This window comes from Hemicordylus capensis, chromosome 2, assembly GCF_027244095.1.
Source record: "Hemicordylus capensis ecotype Gifberg chromosome 2, rHemCap1.1.pri, whole genome shotgun sequence".
In the NCBI taxonomy this organism is placed as follows: domain Eukaryota; kingdom Metazoa; phylum Chordata; class Lepidosauria; order Squamata; family Cordylidae; genus Hemicordylus; species Hemicordylus capensis.
In genome coordinates, this window is record NC_069658.1 from 189,196,458 (window position 1) to 189,219,509 (window position 23,052).

A 23,052-nucleotide genomic window follows, 5' to 3' on the forward strand; every position below is an offset into this window, starting at 1 on the left:
CATCTCTCCAGTTACTGCAGAGTCCAAAGAAAGAATAAAGTCTGTCTCCTATTCCTAAGGTGGCTGATGTTACTTTTGCTAGGGTTGTCTGAGCTTTCCCCACTATGCAGGGTAATAGAGTGGTGAATTCAGAACTAATTCTAGAGCCTGCTTTGCTGATTTGGAAATTAGATGGAAACCTAAATGAAGGGCAGTCTCTCTTCAGTTGTTGCTAATGTGAGTGTTGCTATTAGCAGGGGTACAATAGAGCAATAAACTGGCTGGGATGTCAACCCCTGTGCAATGATCCATGTACCATGAAGTGATGCTGAGAAATGCTGTGCTGCAGCATAGGGGCAAACAACGTTTAGCTGAGGAGTTCTTGCGAATAACAATTCAATTCCCATTTCTCCCACTATTCTTCATGTAAGCAAAAGGTAAGGGCCTTCTAATGCATCCTGCTTCCACAGAAAGTAACTGTAGAAAAGATTAGGTAATGCCGAGGAGGAGCTGTGCCTACACTACCTTCTCACAGTTGAGGAATCCCATGTTTTGCCCTACTGGGGAAAGAGAAGACATTGAAAAGCTCGAGCCTACGGCTCCATCATTCCTGTGCTCTTGCAGGATGCAGAAGTTCTATGTGAGAGTTGATCACTGATCCTGTTGGACAGTATTATTGAAGTGTAGTGAGGTGCAAGTGCTCTTTTTCCCCACTGCACTTTGTCATGCACAGGGCAGATTCAGATATAGTGACATGGGAGCCATTGGGGTGGGAAGGAACCTTAGGTCATTGGCCCCACCCTCATAGGTCCTCCTGCTTCTGTACTGCACTGGAGCAGCATGGGAAAGCAGTTTCTATGCTGCTGTAGTAATTTCTTAAACGGGGCATAGATGTCACATCTGTGGATCCCTGGTTCTCCGCAGCTGTCAGATTTTGAATGCAGATTGCATTTAGCATCCCTGTTTGTGCTGTAGGCTGTAGCCAGAGAGATATTCTCTTGTTGGCTTTAATGCAAGTTGCTCTTAGAAAAATTCCCTTTTTAGCATTTGCTTTGCATGAGCAGATGGCAAAAGGGAATATTGCCTTAACGTTACTAGCTTGTTCAAGCTAACGTTTTGTCAGTCCTTAACCTGTGGTGCTCCATAGCAGTGCTAGAAAGACCTGACAAAAAGGACTAATTGGTGAATATTTTCTCTCGTTGTCAGTACTGGTATTGATGCCTCGGCATAATTCTCAGTGGATTCCTTTCATCTTATTCTCTGTAGAGGTGGTCGTGGAGATCGAACAGGCCGGTACGGTGCTGTTGACCGGAACCAGGATGAGGCCTCAGAAGGCCGAAACCAGAGGGACCATGACTACAGAGATATGGATTATCGATCCTACATGCGAGATTTCAACAGCCAGGAGCCCACCAATGACTATGACGACTCCTCTGAGGAGCACAGTGTAGAGGTAATCTGGGGTGGACTTCGGGATGGTGTTTATCCACCTTGTTGGGACTTGGTTCTGTGGGGAATAGAGTGCTCTGGCCTGTGTGTCCACCTGAAGTGCTGTATTCTCTGGTGGAAACCTCCCAACTGCGGACAGCTGAATAGCTGCCATAGGATAGAATGGGATTTAGTACCAAACTTCTGTGCTCCTTGCTATAGCTTTATATCACTGCTTTTGCTGGGGGAGGGATGCCCTTAGGCTTCCAGAAACCTTCATCTTCATCTTCCACAAATCCCAAAGCAGTTGTGTGCCATTTGAGCAAGTTAAGTAGCTGCAGTTGAGAGTGTGGCTGATTGAGGAGGGGTTGTGATGTATCAATGGCAGTATGGCGTTTGTTTGGCATTCTCTTTGACGAGAGGACCCATTTTGGCTATAGAGAAACATTTTTTTTTCTTGCTAGAATGACAAAGGTGTTGGGGTTTGTTTTTGTTTTTGTTTTTTGCTGAGAACTACTTAGTGATTACTCTATCTACATTGTTGGGCACATATCATTTGGCTTTCAGTGAGTGACCCAGAAAGGCAAAATAAGTGAGATTGATAACTGTATGTTGAAACTAGCAGCAAAACACTTGGTTTTGATCAACAAAGTGTGTTTATGGAAAGGGAGGAGGAAAGTAAGTCCAGAACTGTATGATTATGTATGCCCTCCAACACAATGACTGAGAGCATCTCCAAGAAACTAAGGATCCAAGTTTGTGCCTGGCCACTTTGGCTATGTTTCCTCAAACTGTATTTGCTTGAAGCAACTTTTTAGTATGCAAAAAGTGTGTGTCAGTGTCATTGATTTGAATCACTTTTTTCATCCTTTTTGTGCACAATAAAGAAAAAGGAAGAAGAATCCTGAACATTTTCCAGGTTATGGGGAGGGCATCCGTCACGTGAGGGTTTGTCAGGCTCCGCATGCTCCGAGACAGGGCCAATCAGAAAAGAGCAAGTCCTCTACCCCCTCAGCAACTCCCTTAGAGACCCAGTTCTGGTCCTGTCTAGCTCCGAGAACAGTCGTGCTTCTGTGAGATAGCTACCCTTTTCTATTGTCTTTATATTCTCTGTGTGCAAGGGGGGGAGAGGAGTTGCTCGTTTCTTCGGTGTATTCCTTTGCCTCGTGTCTCTCCTTGGTGTATTGTTCTTTCTCTGCCTGCTTGTTGTATTTCGTCAGCCGTTCCTCCTCCCCCCCCTCCGAGTCTTCTAACAGTTCCCTTTGTCTCCGGTTTTGTTTTGTTTTTCGTCACTTTGCATTTGAATTCTTCTATTGCTGACTGTGATCTATGGAGCTTTCGCACACGGGCGATATGCTCAAGGGCTCCCTATCTGAAGGTCCCTTGTCGGATACCTCTATTCCAGCCCCGCGGGGCATTAAGGAGGTGTTTTTGGGAGCCTCTGTCCCGGTGGATGCAACTTTTAAGGGAGCTTCGGCCCCGGGTGCGTCCCTGAGCGGGAAAATGCTGGAGAGTTGTGTAAGGGCTGAGACGACTAGTTCAGAGCCCCTCCCCACTGCAGTTATGCAGCCGGGAGAGAGAGAGGAGAGTTCACAATCGGCTGCAGCTACCAAGTCGGGCTCTAAAGCCCTCAAAAAGACAAAACACCTTAAGGATGACTCTAAGCCAAGGAAGAAAAAGAAAAAACAGGAGGCAAACGCTGCACCTTTGAGTGAACGCTTGCAGCTGCAAGCGGTTAGGTCGCAGCAGCCCAAACAGCCTTTTCCCTCCCTTCCCGCCATAAACAGCGGCGTCATCGGGGGAGCTTTGGAGAGCCTTGAATCGGCGCCTTCTGTGGCTGCTTTAGCAACTGCAGCAGACTCTCCTGCCCTAGTGGGTTTACCAGCCCCTCCTTTGGCTATTGCTCCCCCCGCGGGGTGTCTTCAAGCACCGGGACTCGTTATGGCTGCAGGGACAGCAACGGAGGCGGCAAGTATAATGGGCCCTAACAGGGAACAATTATCGCCTAAGGAATTACAATGGCTGGGCAATTTCATAAAAACTCAATGCATGGCAGTGGTTTCTCCTCTGTTGGGCCAGTTACCATCTTCTGGGGGTTCAGGGGGGCCCTTGCAGGGTGCTGCCCCTACTACCACTACAGTGGCTCCTAGTGCAGGCCATAGCCGCAGGCCTCGGAGGCCCTCTTTTTCGTCTTCCCCAGATTCTAGCCCTTCTAGACACCAAGTTCCACTTGGGGAGAGGGTCTGGTTTGCTAGACGCTATAACAAGAAACGCCTTGGAAGGGACCAAGCTGAGTCCTGTTCTTCTGCAGAGTTCCGTCCCAGACACAAAAGGCAATGCATTAGGGAGGAGTGTGCTCCTACTGTACATAATAGGTCTCACAACCCTAGTTCACTTCCACTTACTGTCCCTTCTGGAGTTCCTTCTGTTCAGACCTCCCAGGTTCCATTTGCACTCCCTGCGCATTCTGATATTCTGCCACAAGCACCTAACCCGGGTCTCCCAGGTGAATCTTCTTCCTCAGAAAAGGAGGAGGGGGAGCTCTCTGATGAGCATACACCCTCTGCAAAACCTACTACAACCAGGCTGTTTTCCACGTCAGAGTTTGAGATACTGCTTGCCAAAGCTAAGAGAGCAATTAAGGATGTCTCTAAGGAAGGGGACGTACCACCCATCCCTGGGCTGGACCAGGATGTATTTCCATCCACGTCCTCTGCTCCTGCTACTGTGCCCTTCCCCACCCTGTTCAGGGATGTTATGTTAGCTGAATGGGCCACCCCTGTTTCATCTAAACCAGTTTTTCAATACCCTAAGAAACTGTATACTCTACCTTCTGATGTTATGGCCATGTTAGCCTTTCCCGTTGTAGATGCTCCCGTGGCCCAATTGGTGTCTGGATCCTTGGTGAATAGAGAAGGGGAAGAGTTCCTGAAGTCTCCTGAGGAAAAGAAAACTGACCACCTACTACGCAAAGTCCACGATGCCTCGGCTACGGTGATCCGGGCGGCGGCGACGAACTCCATCTTCGCCAGGGCCACAATTTTGTGGACTAAGGAATTGGCCAGCCTAGTTCCCCCGGAGAACCTCAAATTGCGGCAAGGTCTGAACAAGATTGCCCGAGCTTCCGCCCTTATGGCTGACTCTAGTTTAGACTGCCTTCAGCATGCCTCCAGGTCTATGGCTGCCAATGTGGCTGTAAGAAGGGGACTTTGGTTAAAGCATTGGAGAGTTGACGTAAAGTCTAAGGCCTCCTTGGGGGCCACTCCCTTCAAGGGAGCTAAGCTTTTTGGGGAATCTCTAGAACCTGTATTGGTGGAAACCCAAGACAAGAAAAAGGCTATGCCTGGTGGTCGTTCGGACAGTAGACGGTCCTTTCGAGGGGGTGGACAAGGTTTTCAAAGTTCCTTTCGCCCTTACCGATCGTTTACTCGATTTAACTCCCCAGGTTTCCGAGATGGATTCAGAGACCGTGAGTTCCGTGGCAGTCAGAACAGATCCAACGGGCGACAGTCCTGGTCCTTCAGGAATAGAGGATCTGGAAGAGGCAGAACTGGTGGATTCCCTTCCAACCAGTCAAAACACAACCGTAAGCAATGACTCTCCGCCCGTGGGTGGAAGGCTGGGTTGCTTTGCCCGGACCTGGTTCGCATCCACTTCAGATCGCTGGGTAAGACAAACTGTTGCTCAGGGGTACCTCATAGGTTTCTGGGCAACTCCCCCCGATTTCTTCTTCGAGACTCCTCTGCCCACTTGTGCAGCGAAGAGGGAGTTGATGGAGGTTGCCATATGCCACCTGCTAGAGATTCAGGCCATAGAGGTCATTCCTGTGTCAGAGGATCCCGAGGGTGTGTTCTCACGTCTGTTCCTGGTCCCCAAAAAGGACGATTCCTGGCGCGCGATCCTGGACTTGAAGCGCTTAAATCGTTTCGTTTGGAAAAGAACCTTCCGGATGGAATCGTTCAGATCGATCAAGACCTCTGTCCTCCCCGGGGACTGGCTGGCATCTCTCGACTTGTCAGAGGCATACTTGCATGTTCCCATTCACCCTCTTTCTCGACGGTTCCTCCGATTTGCTTACAACCGCAAGTTCTACCAGTACAGGGCGCTTCCATTCGGCCTGACCTCGGCCCCACGAGTTTTCACGAAATTAATGGTGGCTGTCATCGCAAGGATCCGGCAAGAGGGCATCCATTCTTACCCGTACCTGGACGATGTGATGATTCGATCGGCGTCCGCCCCCCAGGCGAGGAGGGATGTGATGCGTTCGGTCCAGTTGTTAGAACAACACGGTTTCATCATAAACAAGGCCAAGAGTCATCTAAATCCCTCCCAGGTTCTAACCCACCTAGGAGTGCTTTTCAACACTGCCTCGGCCACGGTAAGTCTTCCCAAGGAACGTCTGGAGAAAATGCGCGCTGCCATCTCACCTTGTCTCTACAGGAAGAAGGTCTCCCTCTCTCATTTAGCGCACATCCTGGGCTTAATGATATCCTGCCTGGATTGCGTACCATGGGCCAGATGGCATTCCAGGCCCCTGCAGTGGCTCCTGCTCCCGCATCAAGACTCTATTATGGAAAAGCGTCCCCTATGGATCAAGATTTCCCCCGCGGTAAGGAGATCACTTCTGTGGTGGGTGTCCCCGGCCACGGAGCGGGGAGTCTCTCTACAAACACCGGAGAAGGTTGTGGTCACCACGGACGCGAGTCTCTTCGGCTGGGGTGCTCACTGTCTCCATCTTCATGCACAAGGCGTTTGGGAACAGAGCGATCTGACTCACAACATAAATTGGTTGGAGTTGAAAGCTATCAGGCTGGCGCTGCAGAGTTTCCAACACCTTCTGAGGAATCGGCACGTCCTTGTCCGCACGGACAATGTCACTGCAAAAGCGCATATAAACCACCAGGGAGGCACGCGCTCGAGATCTCTAATGAAGGAATCGAACCTCTGTTTTCTATGGGCGGAACAGCATCTACAATCAATTTCAGCAGAACACCTTTCGGGGGTTTCCAATTTACAGGCGGACTGGCTAAGTCGACAATCTCTGGACCAAGCAGAATGGGCTCTCCACCCGGAGGTGTTCGAGTTGATAACGAAGAAATGGGGCCTTCCCTTGGTGGACCTGTTTGCCTCTCGTCTCAATCGCAAGGTTCCCAGGTTCTTTTCAAGACACCAGTGTCAACAAGCGGAACAAATAGATGCTCTAGTGGCCAGTTGGCCCCCGGGCCTGCTGTATGCGTTTCCTCCTCTTCCTATTCTGGGTTCCACTATCAGGAAACTCAGATCCGAGCAGGCAGACGTCATTCTGGTGGCTCCCTTTTGGCCACGGAGGCCCTGGTTTTCGGACTTACTACATCTGTCGATCCGGCCTCCGTTTCCCCTTCCTCTCAGAGTGGACCTCCTACAGCAAGGGCCTGTATGTCACCCGGAGCCAGAGTGGTTGCAATTACACGCATGGAGGCTGAGCGGCAAAGTCTAGACAAGAAAGGTTATTCAAAACACGTCCAAGACACTATCATGGCCTCCAGGCGGGAATCCACATCACGTATCTACCAGATCACTTGGTCTACGTTCTGTTCCTGGGCTAGGTCCCTTAACATTGTTCCTTTGCAAGCAGGTGTTCCAGAAGTTTTAGAATTCTTGCAGAAGGGTGTTGAAAAAGGATTGCGACACAGTACCCTCAGGCGCCAAATATCTGCCCTGTCCTCCGTATTGGACATCTTGGTCCCAGGGTCTCGGGGCCTTCACCCGGACATTCATAGGTTCCTTCGGGGTGCTAAAAATTTGGGTCCCCCTCCAGTTCAGCGTTTTCCTTCTTGGGATTTAAATAAGGTTTTGAATGCTTTAACTCGGGCTCCTTTCGAGCCCCTTCGGTCTGTCTCCGTTAAATTACTTTCTTTTAAGGTGCTTTTTCTTGTTGCTATCACTTCTACTAGGCGCGTTTCAGAACTGGCGGCTCTCTCTGTTAGGGATGAGCTCTGTATATTCCAGGAAGATTCCGTGATCATGAAGTTGGACCCCACCTTCATTCCTAAAGTTAACTCCGTGTTCCATAGGTCTCAGGCGATTGTCCTTCCCTCCTTTTGTCCGGACCCTCAGCATCCTAAGGAGAAGGTCTGGCATACCCTAGATGTCCGTAGGGCCCTTCGTATCTATATTAGACGCACCAAGGATTGGCGCAGATCTGACTCACTTTTCGTGTCCTTTTATCCTACTAGTTTGGGTCTTAAGGTGTCTAAAGTCACCTTAGCCAGGTGGATTAAAGCTACCATTTCCCTGGCATATGAGTCTCTGAGTTTGCCAGTGCCTCCAGGTATCACTGCCCATTCTACCAGGAGTGCTTCTACTTCTGCGGCTTTCTCAGCTAACGTGCCTATTGAGGAGATTTGTAAAGCAGCTACTTGGTCTTCTCTCTCACCCTTCCTTAGGCATTACAAGATTCCATCGTTTTATGAGTCTCAGGCAGCTGTGGGGCGTACAGTCCTGCAAAAGGTGGTTTAGACATCCGCTGCCCTCCCGTTTATTGGCTTGGGTATGTCCCTCACGTGACGGATGCCCTCCCCATAACCTGGAAAAAGAAACATTGGTAGACTTACCGTGAAGGGTTCTTTTTCAGGTATGGGGAGGGCATCCGGCCCTCCCGCGGATGTGGGAGAGGGACTCTGGGTGGCGGTGCAACTCCTAGGGTGTTTAGTTTCCTGTCCACTTACTTCTACCTCCGTGTCCTGCCAACTTCTTTCTTGGGCCATTATGACTTTTCCTTTTCCATTCTTCCTATTGTTTGCAACAAGTTATGTGTCCTCCTCAGTTTCTCCGCACTACACGACCAGAACTGGGTCTCTAAGGGAGTTGCTGAGGGGGTAGAGGACTTGCTCTTTTCTGATTGGCCCTGTCTCGGAGCATGCGGAGCCTGACAAACCCTCACGTGACGGATGCCCTCCCCATACCTGAAAAAGAACCCTTCACGGTAAGTCTACCAATGTTTCTTTCTGTCTAAACCATCTTTCGGGAAACGTGTCTCAGAAATGTTTACCAGGGCTATACAACTTGGGCCCTCCAGCTGTTTTTGGACTACAGCTCCCATCATTCCTAGCCACAGGTGGCCAATAGTCAGGGATGATGGAAGCTGTAGTCCAACATCTGAAGGAGGGCTAAAATTGTGCAGCCCTCATTTATTCTGTGTTTGAAGGTAAATTCCTTTAAGTCAAAATAACTTTTGCAGACATTCTTGACGGGTACACCTCCAATCAGAAGAGGTCTATATTCTCTCTTGGGTCGCTGTGGGTTGTGTGAAAGAATCATGAAAGGGAAATCTGCATGGGTAGTGGAGGCTTGGACATTCTTTGCTAGTAAGCGATTGTGTTTGCTAGAGGAGTGCTTGTCCTAGTGCCACTGTAGGTGAGAAACTGCAGTGCTGTGGCTGCCAGGATATTTGCTAGGAAGCCACTTGGCTTGTCCTGCAGGGCTGGTCATCTTTTTCTGTCAGGGTCAGTCTTGTACATCGACCCAGCTGAGCCATCTTCTTCTGTGCTCTTTTTGCCAAGGATTCTTATGAGGCTTCGTCGGGATCAGAGACCCAACGCAGAAAACGAGACAGCCCCAGTGAGCAGCTGGGATTTCCTGGTGATGGAGACTACCGGGACCAGGACTACCGAACTGAGCAAGAGGAGGAAGAACAGAAGGCTAGCAGCATCATCATGCTGAGGATGCTGCCTCAGTCTGCCACTGAGAACGATGTATGTTAGAGGCTTGGGCTGGGAGGCATGGCTCTTGGGTACCTGGAGTGACTCCTCATAATCACCTCCTGGTTTTGGTGACTACTGTGTTTACTCAAATCGAAGGTGACTCTGAATTTAAGATGACCCCCTTAAAAGGTAATTCAGAGTCCTGTTTCTTTTGAGTAAATGCCGGTATAAGCTGTATTTAACCTTTGTAAAATACAGGTTATACCTGCATTTACTTGAAAGGAATAGGACTCTGGTGGAATTTAAGACGACCTCCTGATTTCTAATATTAAAAAACTTGGGGGAAACGTCTGGATTCAGATAAATACAGTATTTTCCATTTAACTTATCGCCTGGCATTGGTGTGTTTGCCTCCCTCTATGCCTGTCTGCAGATCCGGGCCCAGCTACAGGCACATGGATTCCAGCCCCGTGAGGTGCGGCTGATGCGGAATAAAGCCTCAGGTGAGCTCCCGTTCGTAGTTTTGTCTCTTGATATGGCTGTAGTGTTTCAGCTGTGACATGATGCTTTCCAAACTAGAGCATAGTGCATCAGATGGGTATGCATGTGGACCAATTTTGCCCTGTGGCATTAAAGCTGTAGTTGTGGTCTCTGCTGTGTACATTCCCTTGCAGTACTTGGAATCAGACTTCCAGTCATCAGCCATGGAGCCAGAAGTAGCCCCTAAATGTCCAGTACTGCTGTAGCTTTGTGTTGCCAGCATCCTGTAAGCTTGGGGCTCCAGGAACTCCTCTGTATGACTGGACTGAAAAGGTAGCAGAATGCTGAGGCCCAGTCCTGGCTCCTGTTCTTTTCCAAGCTTCTTTGCACACACAAGTGTGTGAGAGCCTACTGAGAGCTAGCAAGCCAACATCTCTTTCCATGTTAAGATCAGTTTTTTTGGTTGTTTTTTTGTTTTTGTTTCTGCCTTTCTTGCTTGATTTCTTTCTTTGTGGTAGGGCACTCACACACATACAAAAAGCAGTGATGAAATATGAGGATGACCACTTTGGAGATAGATCTGTGTGTATTTGGCTCCAAATAAAAGATGTATTCCTGGCCATGTTTTAGTTGTAGGGATCCTTCTTGAATTTTTGCAGTTTAAATGGTGTTCTCTCTCTCCCTCTTTCTTTCTTGGAATAGAAGTGGTACTGATAAAACAGATACTAAGGCAGGCCTGCACAACTCTTGATCCAGCTGGGTAAAGGCTGCCCTCCAATCAGATATAGTGGTCCACCAGGGACCTGATGAACCTTTTTTCCTGTGCCTGTTTGTAGGGGATTTGGGCATTGGCAAGCACCTGTCAGGCCACAATACCTGATTGGTAGGCTGCGTTTCGCCTTGGTCATTTGTTATGCAGACCTCTACTAAGGAAAGCAGATAGCTAACAAATTGGAAAGCTTAGGCAGGATCAAATCTTGCAGCTTCTCCAAGGAGAAATTTTAGGACTGTGTCTGTACTGTAGCTTAGGACTGTTTTTAGAGATAGATATTTAAACCAAGCAGGTAAGTTTGCTCCTTCTTTGCAAAGTTGTTCCTTGCATTTCATACACAGTCACAAGTCAGAGTTGTCTACCTCCTTTTCTTTCTTTCTTATTTAAAAAAGAGGTGTGTCCCACTATGTTCCTCTGTATCTGCCCTGTGTTGTACCAGGCCTGAGAGGGGCTGCAAGATGGAGGGTACAGAAAGGCACCCTGCTTCCATGGGCAGCCAAAGGCTGAGAGAAAGTAAAATGGTATCACATCCCATATATCAAAAGGCCATCTTTGTCAGGGCAGGGACAGCAGACTTTGTAGAGTCTTTTACCAAGCAGGTAATGTTTTGCTCCTGCTTGAGTGTAAGAGTCTTGGAGAGCTGTGACCTCTGACTGTTATACCCAGCAATATAGTGTTAGACTGTTCTTGTCAGTTTCTTTTCAGTTTCATTTAAAGATGTCATCTGCCCTACTAGAATAACATATCAGCTCATAGACTCCTAGCTTGATGCTTAATTCTAGTGTTGCTAAGTGGACAAAAGATTAACTGTCACCTTATCTGTTGCTGATTTCGTGCTTCCTTCTCTGGGTTTGTATTGACCTGTTTCCCATCTAGGCACAATATGTGTTTGCATTTAGATTTATGGCAGGTAACATCTCTTTATCTCATTCTTCTTTGCCACATCTCTGAGAGAGTGCACGTTTATTCCTGTTGCACAGATGGAGAAATAAGGCTTTGAGCGTGGCTAGCCCAAAGTCACCCAGGAAATCTGTGGCTGAGCTGGGACTTGAACCCAGATCTCACAGATTCAGGTCCAACAATTTCCTCCATGAAAACGTGCACTTCTTGTAGACATGAGTGCTGGGCCCCTTGCACTCAGTCCTTTTATGGGTTGGTATTTGGGTTTTGGGTTTTTTAGAGCTCTTCAGAGCTAAGCAGGCTCTGCTGCTTGCAGGATGCTGGGTTAATCACACCAAGACCAAAGAGTGACAGTAAGGAAGAGCCTCCTACACCATTGCTTTGAGATCTCTATTGCTCACACTATGATAAAAGTTCAAGGTAGATCCAGAAATTGTTAATCCTAGAGGCAGTAGGAATAGTTCTGCTTGGAGCCATCGCTCTCTGTCAAGCCCTTTTCCTTTCTGGGGGTACCATGAGTGACTGATTAGAGAAACATATCACTGGGAGTTGGGACGCTACAATTGTGTTCCCAGCTCTGGTAAAAAGAGCACATCTACAGTTTCCAACAGCAGTGAGTGGCATATATATATCAGAAGTGTTTCTTGTTTAGGATGATCAGAAGAGCAGGTGCTTCCCTTTTCGTGACCAGCCTCTGAGCCTGCACCACCCAACTTTGCAGCTAGGGTGTCCTTTCTGTGCCTTTCCACCCTCCCCCATCCCCTCCCCCGCCCCGCACCCTGCCCTTGCCCCATTTGGTACAGCGACAGGGGTGCGTGATGTTGGCTGGATCTGTTGACTAACACACTGCGTCTGTATCTGAATGCTGTCCTCCAGGTCAGAGCCGGGGCTTCGCCTTCGTCGAGTTTAATCACTTGCAGGACGCTACACGATGGATGGAAGCCAATCAGGTTGCTTTGCTGCACTTGAAACCCACAAGTACTGCTACTGTTAATGACCAATCCAAACACGTGGTTCATATGACAAGCCCCATCCGCCTTCCCCATAGGGAGCCACTGAGAGGGGATGGGAAAGGAAATGTATGTTTGCAGTCCAGCATCCTGTGCTGTCTCCAGACCCAGGAATCTAAATAGAGCAGTGGGAACTGGGAGATTGACTTCCAGGATCCACCCCAGTCTCAAAGAAAAGTGCTTTAGTGGCTTAGACTAGGGCAGTGATTCTTAAACTTGGGTCCTCAGGTGTTATTGGACTTCAACTCCCATAATCCCCAGCCTCAGTGGCCTTTGGTTGGGGATTATGGGAGTTAAAGTCCAATAACACCTGAGGACCCAAGTTTGAGAATCACTGGACTAGGGGCACAGGACTTCTGAGTTGTATTAACAACTCAGGGGAATGGGTTAGTATCTGAATTTAATTCCCGTATTAAGGAGAAGAATGGGGTCTAGTGAGTTGAGCAGGGGAACTAAGGAGCCAGGAAGCTGATCCATAGTGATTGCAGGCTGGGGTTATTCCTAATAGTAAGTAAAAGGGGGTTGAAAAGTCAGGACTCCCCTGTATGCTTTGTTCTGCTTTGGAAGTGTACATGATCCATACCAGACTTGAGCACCCTGAAGGCATAATTAAACAGTTTCAATAGGTGTGAATGCTGGCCCCCTGCCAGCTAGCAGTTTTTCCTCCCTGATCTCCTAAAGATTGTCAGGGGTGTGTATTCCCTCACGGTGCAGCCAGGATTTAGGACAGGAAGCTCTGCTAGGAGGCCTTATCTCCTTTCTCTGTGTTGAGAGTCCATCTGTGTGAAACTGTGTGCTGCCTCCAGCGCTGCAGGATCACAGTACAGGTGTGAATGGCCGCAGGCCCAACTTCTAGACCCAAATCTGAACCTGTTCTGACCATTGTTTCAAGCTGTCATCTTATTTCCAAACAGCCATAAAGTTGTTGAAAATGCACCCCTAGCCCAACCTGTTTGGGTTTGCCAGTGTTTATGCAATCATGGCAGTTGCATCTGCCGTCTTCTCCTCCTCCTCCTGCTCTCTTATGTGTTGGCAGTGTAGCTGGGCCGTGTGTGCGCATCCCCAGTGGGAGCTGACACACGTAGCCCTGGCACAACTGAGACGATGCACTTTGCTCCGGATGTGGGAGGGTGTGCAGAAATGGAACTCACAGGGAGGCATGGGCAAGGGATTCTTTTTGAGCACAATCTGTGTCAATGTTCATGGAAGTGGCAATGTTTATGGAAGTGGTTATTTTGGCAGGATGGCTTGTGGCCAGAAGTAGACAAGGCTTTTGCATCTGTCATAATAGGTTCCTAGCCTATGAAGCCTTGACTTAGCAGCTCCTGGCAAATGCTTTTGGAAACTTGTCTGCCTTAGTGCTGTAACGCTTGGGGAATGTCTGGCCTGGTGATCTGTGGTGCCCGTACCAGGTGTTGAGAGTCTGTAGTTGGGTATAGCAGCACTTTTCAGAAGCCACTTTAGAAAGATCTAATTTAATTGGTAAGCAGTTGAGTTGGGGTTGTGTGTGTGGGTAGAACAGGTAGAATCAAGTATTGAATATCTGGGAATGTGTTTTCTAATTTAAAGCCTTATTCTAGATCTCCCAAATGTTTTCATTGCTTTGGACAGACTTGTAACCAGAATATTGGGTGTTTCTCCAAGCATGCCCTAAAATGGAGGTTGACATAAGCATAGTGGAGATCTGTGCTGAATGAGAGAGTGATGTTAAGCTAGGAAAAAGTGCCTGTTGTGGTGGCACAGTGGCTCTGGGCTGGGAGGAGGGAATAGAGATACATGTTGCTAGCCAGTAGGACAGAAGTTTGAGACAAGCAATTCTAGTGGCATAGAGGTATTGTATGGCGGTGTTTCGGAGCACGGCTGCATTCTCTCTGTCTGTTTCTCCTTCTCTCCATCTTTCTCTCTGTCTCTCTCCAACACACTCTCCCTCCCTCACAGCAGCCGGACGTCCCGGTACCTTGGGTAGAGACAGGTGCCTCTGTCGTCCAAGTTAGGTGTGCGCTAGCTATGTAGCCAAGCTCCAAACCTCTCTCAGCCTGTGCTCCCTTCCCTCCCTCCCCTCATCCATTCAGCTGAAGGGTTTGAACCTCTCCTCCTTTCTGCTGCGGCAGTGATGGGCACCTTCTCTTCACCTTTGCTTTGGAGTCTCATTGCAGTGTTTCTCTCCCTGCAGCACTCGCTCACCATTCTTGGCCAGAAGGTCTCCATGCACTACAGTGACCCTAAACCCAAGATCAATGAGGACTGGCTCTGCAGTAAGGTACCTGCTTTGAGATCAATACAGGAAAGAAACCAACATGCAGTGTTAGTAGAGTAGGCCTGGGGTGGTTGTGAGGGTGCTCTGTTGCTGAGGGATGAGAGAGACTCTGCTGCTCAACCTTGGCCCTCCTGCAGATGTTGGTCTACAGATTTTCATAATTCCTTGCTGTTGGCCACTGTGGCTGGGGATTATGGGAGCTGAAGTCCAAAAACAGCCAGAGGGGTCTAAGTTGAGCAGGCCTGTGCCGCTGGTAGGGCTGCCTAGGAAATGTATAATGCTTTGTGTGAATTGTAAACCCAAATTCAGCATGATCAGAATAAATTAGACCAATTAAATATATTTGCTTATTTTGAATAGTTCTGCTTCTGAGACGGGCTTTTCAAAGGATTGTATATGCTTTTGGCAAGAATTGCAGTAATAAGATGGGGAAAGTCAGTGTTAGGAAAGAGGTTGGCAGGATCAGTCTTATTAGAGTTATGCCATATGTTGAGGTCTAGTAGACTAAGCAGGCAAGATGTATTTATTATTTCAACAGTGTGGAGTGCAGAACTTCAAGCGCAGAGAGAAGTGCTTCAAGTGTGGCATTCCCAGATCTGGTGAGCTTAATATCCTGGTCCTGCTTGGCCCTAATGTGTCTCTTTTATTTATTTAAACATTTATCTCTCATTTGGGGCCAGTAGGCTTTACAAGATAGCTTCCAAAAACTAGGGCTGAGCGGGTATTGTTTAGCAGATCATTTGGGGGTGAAATGGGTGGTGGTGGCTTGGGTATGATTGTGCCCCTTCCGGGGAAAAAAACACCTCAAAAATAATTTACTTGCAAGGTTATTTATTTGGCTGTTCATGGCCATGATGATCACAGCTATTGTGTTCTTTACAGCACTGGAAGTCAGGACAGAGGTGCATGGTTGCCTAGGCAACTGACTTTCTTGTGCTGTGCTGTACAGGAAACATGAGAAGCATCCTTGTGTTGTCTAGGCAATGGGATGCCTTTGTCCTGTTTTCTGTTACTGCCAAGAATAAAATGGCGTGAACAGCCCAAGAGGAAACGAAGTGAAGGTCACTGGGCAGGAAGAGAGGTTCAGGCGCTGCAAAGGGCAAAGTCTGTGCATCAGTGGAATGAGGAGTGCTGAGCATGCCTCTGAAGTTGCGTTAGTTTCTGCTCAGCTCTCACACACACAATATTTTTAAAAAATGAACCAACATATAAAACAACCAACTACATAAACAGTAAATGACCCCCCACAAAGTAAAAGAGAACCTTGTAGCAAAAATACCTCTATTAAAAGTTTTTCTCCCCTGTGATCCCTCCCAACAGAAGCTGAACAGAAGCTTCCCCCTGGTAGCCGCTTGGACCAGCTGGTGGCTCTATCGGGGCGTGAACTCAGCCAAGGCCTTCTGCCTCTTCCACAGCCATACCAAGTGTCAGCAGCCCTGTCTGCTCAGCCTGCGGCCCAGATGTCTGAACCCTGTGCAGAAAATGCTAATGACAGTGAGTATGAGTTTCTGAATGAGGTGCGATCTTCAGGTATGAGGCTGCAGTAAAACCTAAACCAGTTTAATGTTTCTTCCAAGCTAACTGTGAATTGTAGTAGTATAGGGTGCTGAAAACTTCCTGTTAGACTTCCCTGACCTTCTCACATAACTACAATTACCAGGGTTCCTTGAGGGTAGGAAACCATGACAATTAAATAAGTTTAGAGTTATTGTGTAGATAGGCCAGTTTGTGAGTTTTAGGTGTAAGATGGCACTGCTGACAAAGCTCTAGAATGGAATTGGGTTGGGTTAATGAGACTGAAAACCTAGGCTTGTGAATGCAACTCCTAGCTCTGGGAGGGAAGAAAAGTGTGGTGGGAAGAAAATGGGAAAGGATCTTCTGATGGAATGTTTATATATTGGTTGGAGAGTTAATCCTTGTAGGATCTGGTGTTTGAAAACCGATCCACTCCCCAATATAGAGAGCATACAAAACAGATTCTGCTGTCAGAGTAAATTGTGTCAGTTGCTTTTGAGGGGAAGTGGCATCAGGATTTGGAAGTATGCTTTTTTGTCAGAGGTTTCAAAAGGTGTGGGGATTAATGGAAAAGTGGTGCTTGGGAGATGTAGGTCTGTAAGCAGTGTTTCCTGTAACGGGGACTCCCAGATGTTGTTGACTGCAGCTTCCAGCATCCCCAGCTGCATTGGCCTTTGGCTAATTTGGGAGTTGTAATCAACATGCGGGAATCCCTATGACAGGGGACACTGTAAGTATAGGGGGATGTGGATTGAGAGCTGTGCTGAGTGAGGATCTCAACCTTCTGGCTACTGTGGGAGAAGACAGACAGGCAGACACTTAAAAATTGTTAGCACTGTGAGCACCCTTTGAGTGCTCTTCTTAATGTACTGTGTAGCAAAGCAGCAAATTGAACACTGGTATGGCCACTCAGTTGATGCTGTCTCCTCCCTCTCCTTCTGCTGAGGAATGACACATCCCTGAGACAGGGCATTTTCTTTCCCAGCAACAGCAGAAGTAGCAAGGAGGAAGGCAGGCAAGCAATGAAATGAAGTGCCCTGCAGCCACTTTGTTTCCCCGCTTACTCACCTGCTGCCTTCTGCTCCTGGGAAAGAGAGCCTACCACAGCCAAATGCCTGAGCTGGAGGCAGCGCAGCATCCCTGTGTCATGAGCAACAGAGGTACTTTGATCTTTGACAGGAGGAGGAGAAGGTGGTGGCAGCCTCAGGGCAGCCAGTGGCTATCGCATATTGTATTTTTGAATGGATAGGTTGCTTTTCTGCCTGAGGGCCCCAAAGCAGCTTACAAAAAACCTAAACCCATTATTTAAACTTAAGAAAATCATCAATAAACGAAATGATTGTATTTAAATAAATTTATTTATTTAATTTATTCAATTTTTATACTGCCTTTCATGGCATACCAAGGCAGCTTACCAAGTTAAAATACAATAAAACTCCATAAAAATCACGTTTAAAACCTTAAAACCAGTTAAACAGTAAAAACCATAACACCAATAAAACACGTATTGTTAATTGGTTTTAATGTGTTCATTTTATTTTTATTGTGTATTATCTTGAAAACTGCCTTGGGAAAAGTTTTATGAAAGACAGTATAGAAGTCAAACTCTAAATAAAACATCAAGGTACAGAGAGCTAAAAGCAGAGTAAAAGGTATTTGATTTGCTAATGTGCAGCAGCCACACATGTACATTCAAAAGACACACATTCACAGCGCTGTGAAAGTCTCATTCCAATGTCTGTCTTTTCCCTATGTTTTAGTAAAAAGTGCTGATGTATTTTCAGGTTTTTCTTTCCAGCCATGTGGGCCAGAAGCTTGATTTTTTTTTTAAAGGTAAAAGTTCTATAGACAAGCTATATTGCTTAAGGCATAGTACAGTTGTAGCCATGCAGATTCTTACAAGTCCTGTTGGAGGAGATGCAGTAGATAGATTTTTATTATGGCCTCAGACCAGCAAACCTGTTGGAGGAGCGTCCTGAGGTGGCTGAAAGAGGCCAAAGTTCTGCTTACCATGCCCTTCCTTACTCTGACAGCCATCATCCTGCGAAACCTGAATCCTCATAGCACGATGGACTCCATTTTAAGTGCCCTGGCGCCGTACGCTGTTCTCTCCTCCTCCAATGTCCGTGTTATCAAAGACAAGCAGACACAGCTCAACCGTGGTTTTGCTTTCATTCAACTCTCCACCATTGTGGTGAGTGCCACAAGCAGCATGTTGGCTTTCCAGTATGGCCCTAGAGTCTGGTGGCTGGGGATACTGGGCTCTAGAACAGTGAATTAGTGCCTTAAAAGGAAGAGCTTATAGTCTGGGGGGGGACAGGGAGAGGCTGTAGAAAGTGACTGGACACCTACAATGTGTGGGCTCAAGATGTGCCCCTCCAGATATCAGTTCTTCAGCTTTCACCATTGCTTCTAGAAGTCAAGACCTCTAGGAAAAGTGGCAAGGTCAGGGTGGCTGATTTTAAATCCAGTCACCTATTTTGAGATTAATGTATTTCATGAAACAAGCATGCCTGAAAATTGGCTGTTGCAAACTAAAGTGTGCTAACTGTTACAACTGCTTGAGCCTTGACACAATATAGGAGTGCAATCCAAAACTCTTGGTTACACAGCCCACATGCCATTTTCATTGTAGAACGATCTACTTGGAGACTAGAGGGATGCCATTGCAAAATTAATACACTTTAGGTGGATCTTTCTATACACATTCAAGGACACACTTTTCTGGCTCAACTAGGTTCCTGGTTTTGGTATCTTATACTTGAGGCAAAGGCTGGTAGTATGTTTCTCTAGAAAGTAAATCTCCATGTTGTGTGGTCGATCTTTTCCTAATTTATCACAATATCTGGTTGTCATAACAGCTGCTTTCAAAAGTTAGATATTTCTCCCAGTTGTTGGGTTTTGTTTTGTTTAATTTTTTTAACATATTGGTTAGGATATAAAATTTAGGCTCAAACAAGGTGTTTGTAATAGCTCAGTAGATCTTTTATCCCAAACCCCACTTTGGAAACCTGACCTTCATACTATTATCACAAACTGATGAAATCTGAATGTGATGCTGACAGGTTTTGGTTTTTTGGGGGTTTTTTTAAGAGGGGCACTTCATGAACTCTTTAAAGGGTGGGATTTTTTAAACATCTGGGACAAGTGCTTAAGAGTGTCAAGGTTGATGCCAGGCAGTTGACCCATCTCATTCCTCACCTGGACAAGATCTCAGACTCTTGTAGGTTTTGCCACCCCAGTGGTCCATGATGGGCTGAAACTAGGCTTGGAAGGAAGTACTAGAGGGCAGGAAGGCTATGGGCTCTGCCCAAGATTGAAGGACACCTGCAACTTGGCCTGTATTGAAGCTAGCATACGGTGCCCATCTGTCTTTCTCTGGGTCTTGTTTCTTCTTTTACTCTTTCCCAGGAGGCGGCTCAGTTGTTGCAGATCTTGCAAGCCCTACACCCACCGCTGAACATTGATGGCAAGACAATTAATGTGGAGTTTGCCAAAGGTTCCAAGCGGTGAGTAAAGAGGGAATGTGTCCAGGATCCGGTCCCCTGCTGCTGTCTTGTGAGACTTCACTAATGGCTCCTGTGTCTCTCTGCAGGGACATGAGCTCATCAGATGGAAACCGCATCAGTGCTGCTTCTGTCGCCAGCACTGCCATTGCAGCTGCACAGTGGGCTATCTCTCAGGTAACAGCATCGTAGTGCTCCAAGAGCCAGAGATGGGTTCAACACAACCACTTAATCAGTCAGTATTTACATAGCATTTTACCCATAGGCTACTTGAGTTTGAAACATTTGATTGATTTACTTAAAATGTTTCTATACCGCTCAAAACTTCCATTTCAGTTTAAAAATCAAACATTTGATTTTTAATCCCACGGATGTTGTGCACTTATCTTTGTTCTCTGTTATGAACAGCACAGTAACATAAAGCATAACATTGTCTTCTCTCTTTCCATTCCCCCTCTCCATGATGTAATCGCAAAACATTAACACATGAGAGGTTTTTTAACTATGTAAAAGATCTGTGGACTGGTTTAGATACTGCTAAATGTGGGCTGCAGAAGTGTGTTGCACTCACATTTCTAACTGCTAACTTGGCAAAGAGGCACCTTTTAAACATGGTAATTCTCTTTATTTAGCAGGGGGAGAGTAACTGGCCCTATCCACCCCCAGCACAGTACCTTCAGTGACTGTTGCTATAGAAATAAAATAAACAAATACATATCATCAACCAGAGTTGACATTAGCTTTCAGTTGCTTTCAGCTAGATTCCTGGGTTTTGGTTTCAAAGGCTGGTCCTAAAAACAGACCTTTCAAGAGCCATTGAGTTGAGAATACAGAATATATATTTTTAAATAGACAAAATAAATGCACTTGCCAAGTGTTCTTTTTTCATAGACACGAGGTCATTCTGCCTTTGGGGAACACACTACCTGCCTCCATGGATCAGGGAGGCAACATTTCCACTTACCCAAAGTAGAATGGCTTGTTGTATGTAGGAAGAACAGAAATCACCAGTGAATGCCCTGCTTTACTGTGCAAAAAGGCACCTTTCAAAGTGGAGGTTCTCTTATATTTACTGTAGCATGGGAAGACAGCTGTTGTTGCTATTCAACCCCAGCATGGCATCTCCCCAATGGCTGTTGCCCCCTGTGTTTCTTTTTAGATTCTGAGCACTTTAGATCCAGGAAACTATCTTACCATTCTTCTTCTTTCTGTGGGAAGAGAACCAAGTGCATCCATAGCTCTAAGCAGGGCACTCTCTCAGATTGTGGAATTGTGAAAGCATCTAATTCTTTTTGCTGTGTAAACCACTTTGAGGACTTCTGACTGAAAAGCAATAAATAAGAACTAGCCGACCCTGCACGGAGCATCTGCGCGCTCTTTGGGCCGGCGGTACCTCCCCCTCCCCCCAACCTTCTGCCCCAGTCTCTCCTCCGCCACCCACCTCATCTTCCTGGCAGCCCAGCCACCGCCTCACCATGTCTGGGCTGGGCCCGCATGGCTCCACCGCCCACCTAGCCAGGCCCAGCTGCCTCTCCTCACCACCGCTGCCGCCGCCTCCTCACTGCGGCTGGCCACAGTCGGGCCTGCCCAGCCGCCTCTCCTCACTGCTGCCTCCTCCTCCTCCTCACCATCTCCTTCTGCCCCCCCCATTTTATCCCCCCCCCCCCCCCGGCGACCAGGCCTGAGCTGGCCTCCACTGCCACATTTCCGTCCACCAAACACCCCACACATCCGCACGCATTTCCAGCCCCGCATTTCCGCCTGCCACGCACTGGCTTAGTGAAATAATTATATAGAAGATTATATAGATAATAGGATGGGGGAAATGAAACATTTATAACTGCTTTTCAACGAAGAAGTTCCCAAAGCAAAAACTTTGTTCTGTCCAAGGGGGCCTGTGAAGGAACGTTCTCAGTGGCTTCGCTGCAGTTGTGCAATTTCTGTTCCCTGAGGGCTTGCTAAAGCCAGAGCTTCTCCTGAAAGTGGTATAAGGATTTCTCTGTTGCTGGGACCGAGGACACCTCTGGGTTATCCTTCCCGTAAGCTCCAAGGCAGGACAGTTGATTGGATAGAAATAGAAAGCTACGCCTACTTGAAGCTGAGGCGGATAACCCCGCCCAGTTCTTTTCTGTCCTCGAAAGCTACAGGCAGCGATTTTTTCCTTCTCTCATATCTTTGCTAATTCTGATTGTTTCCTTACTGATTGCTCCTTTCTAATATGTTATAACTTACAAACAAACAAAACAACCTGCTTTCGTCTTTCTTCTGCTGGTCCCTCTGTTTTCCTTACTCCACTCCCTCGCTGCATGTGTTGATCAGGGCGATTAACACGCTACAGCGTTCGCCTTCTGAAGAGGAGAGGTCCCCATGCTGAATTGCCAGGAGGGCTGCGTTCAGTGAAAGCACAGTCGTCGGCCACGGCCGCCTCTGAGCTGTCTGTGTGCCTGACTTCGCTGCCTTTTTCCCAGTCAGCCACGGCCGCCTCCGGGCCGTTCGTGTGTCTGACCCTGGATGTGGAGAGTTCCTCAACACCAGATATGGCTGCCTATGGGCCGCTCGTACTGGCTGCGTCTCGGCCCCGTTCACAAGCATCGGCAATTCAGGAGGTCCGGGAATCAGGCCGCCCACTGAGACCGCACCTCACTCGCTCCTTGTGGGCCCAGCACCAACTTTACTAACAAACTGTGGGAAACCGTGAGTCCTCTGGGCAGTGGCTTTTCCTAGGTAAAGGCGCCCAGTAGCTAATCCACTGCCCTGCTCGGCTGAGATCAGGGTGCTGGGTTTTTTTAAAGGAGCGGCTACACCTACGATGGTGGCAGGGGGCCCTTATAAAATGGCTGAGGGTACCTCAGCGAATTTGGTGGGAAATGGAGAGAACAGGCCAAAATCCTCCCAATCTACCAGTTCTAATTTACAAGCAGCAGAGGGTGCTGCAGGGACTGAGAATCAAGAATCAACCATCTCCCTCTGTCCCACAATCTAATTTGCCCAGGTCTGTTCCCCCTGAGTGGCAGGCATGGTTTTAAAATGCCATAACTGACACTATTTACCAGATAAGACCTGCTAAGAAACAAAGGGGATCCAGGAAGCACAAGAGGCGGGCAACTTCTTCAGAAAGTTTGGCTTCATCTAGCTCTCCGTGTCCCTCTCCACGCAAGTCAAAGGCCAAAACCAAACATCTTAAAAAACATAAAAAGTCCAAGGATAAGGCTTCTGCCACCAAGGACTACCATTCTTATGAAAATTCCAGCCAAGACTCTGGGGATCCGGACCCCCTTCACCTGAGGCACTTAGTTCAAAACAAGCTAACTTCGGGGACAGTGCCCATTGGTATTGGTGACACTGGCCTCGGGGATGATGTGGGCAATTTGGAGGGAGACATTCAGGATCCAGACTCCCTACCTAAGGAGGAGGGCAAGTGGTCTGGGGGTGAGGGTGTGGAGCCTTGTAATATTTCCCAACGCCTCTTCATTGCAGATGATTTTTCTCTCCTGATGTCAAGGGTCCTCAAGGCTGTTGGCCT

General features: G+C 47.6%; 1 protein-coding gene across 3 annotated transcripts in view; it reads left to right on the forward strand.

The window, feature by feature from the left end:
• Window positions 1-23,052, forward strand: part of RBM10 (RNA binding motif protein 10) — a 47,080-nt gene that overhangs the window by 12,687 nt on the left and 11,341 nt on the right. For 2 of the 3 annotated variants that reach the window (XM_053300696.1, XM_053300697.1), the window contains exons 3-12: window positions 1,246-1,432; window positions 8,949-9,140; window positions 9,523-9,592; window positions 12,118-12,191; window positions 14,425-14,511; window positions 15,047-15,107; window positions 15,829-16,002; window positions 18,057-18,217; window positions 19,435-19,532; window positions 19,619-19,706. In XM_053300696.1, coding sequence (XP_053156671.1) covers window positions 1,246-1,432; window positions 8,949-9,140; window positions 9,523-9,592; window positions 12,118-12,191; window positions 14,425-14,511; window positions 15,047-15,107; window positions 15,829-16,002; window positions 18,057-18,217; window positions 19,435-19,532; window positions 19,619-19,706 — 1,192 coding nt within the window. The remainder of the gene's footprint in view (window positions 1-1,245; window positions 1,433-8,948; window positions 9,141-9,522; window positions 9,593-12,117; window positions 12,192-14,424; window positions 14,512-15,046; window positions 15,108-15,828; window positions 16,003-18,056; window positions 18,218-19,434; window positions 19,533-19,618; window positions 19,707-23,052) is intronic. The other variant, XM_053300698.1, reaches the window with a different exon arrangement.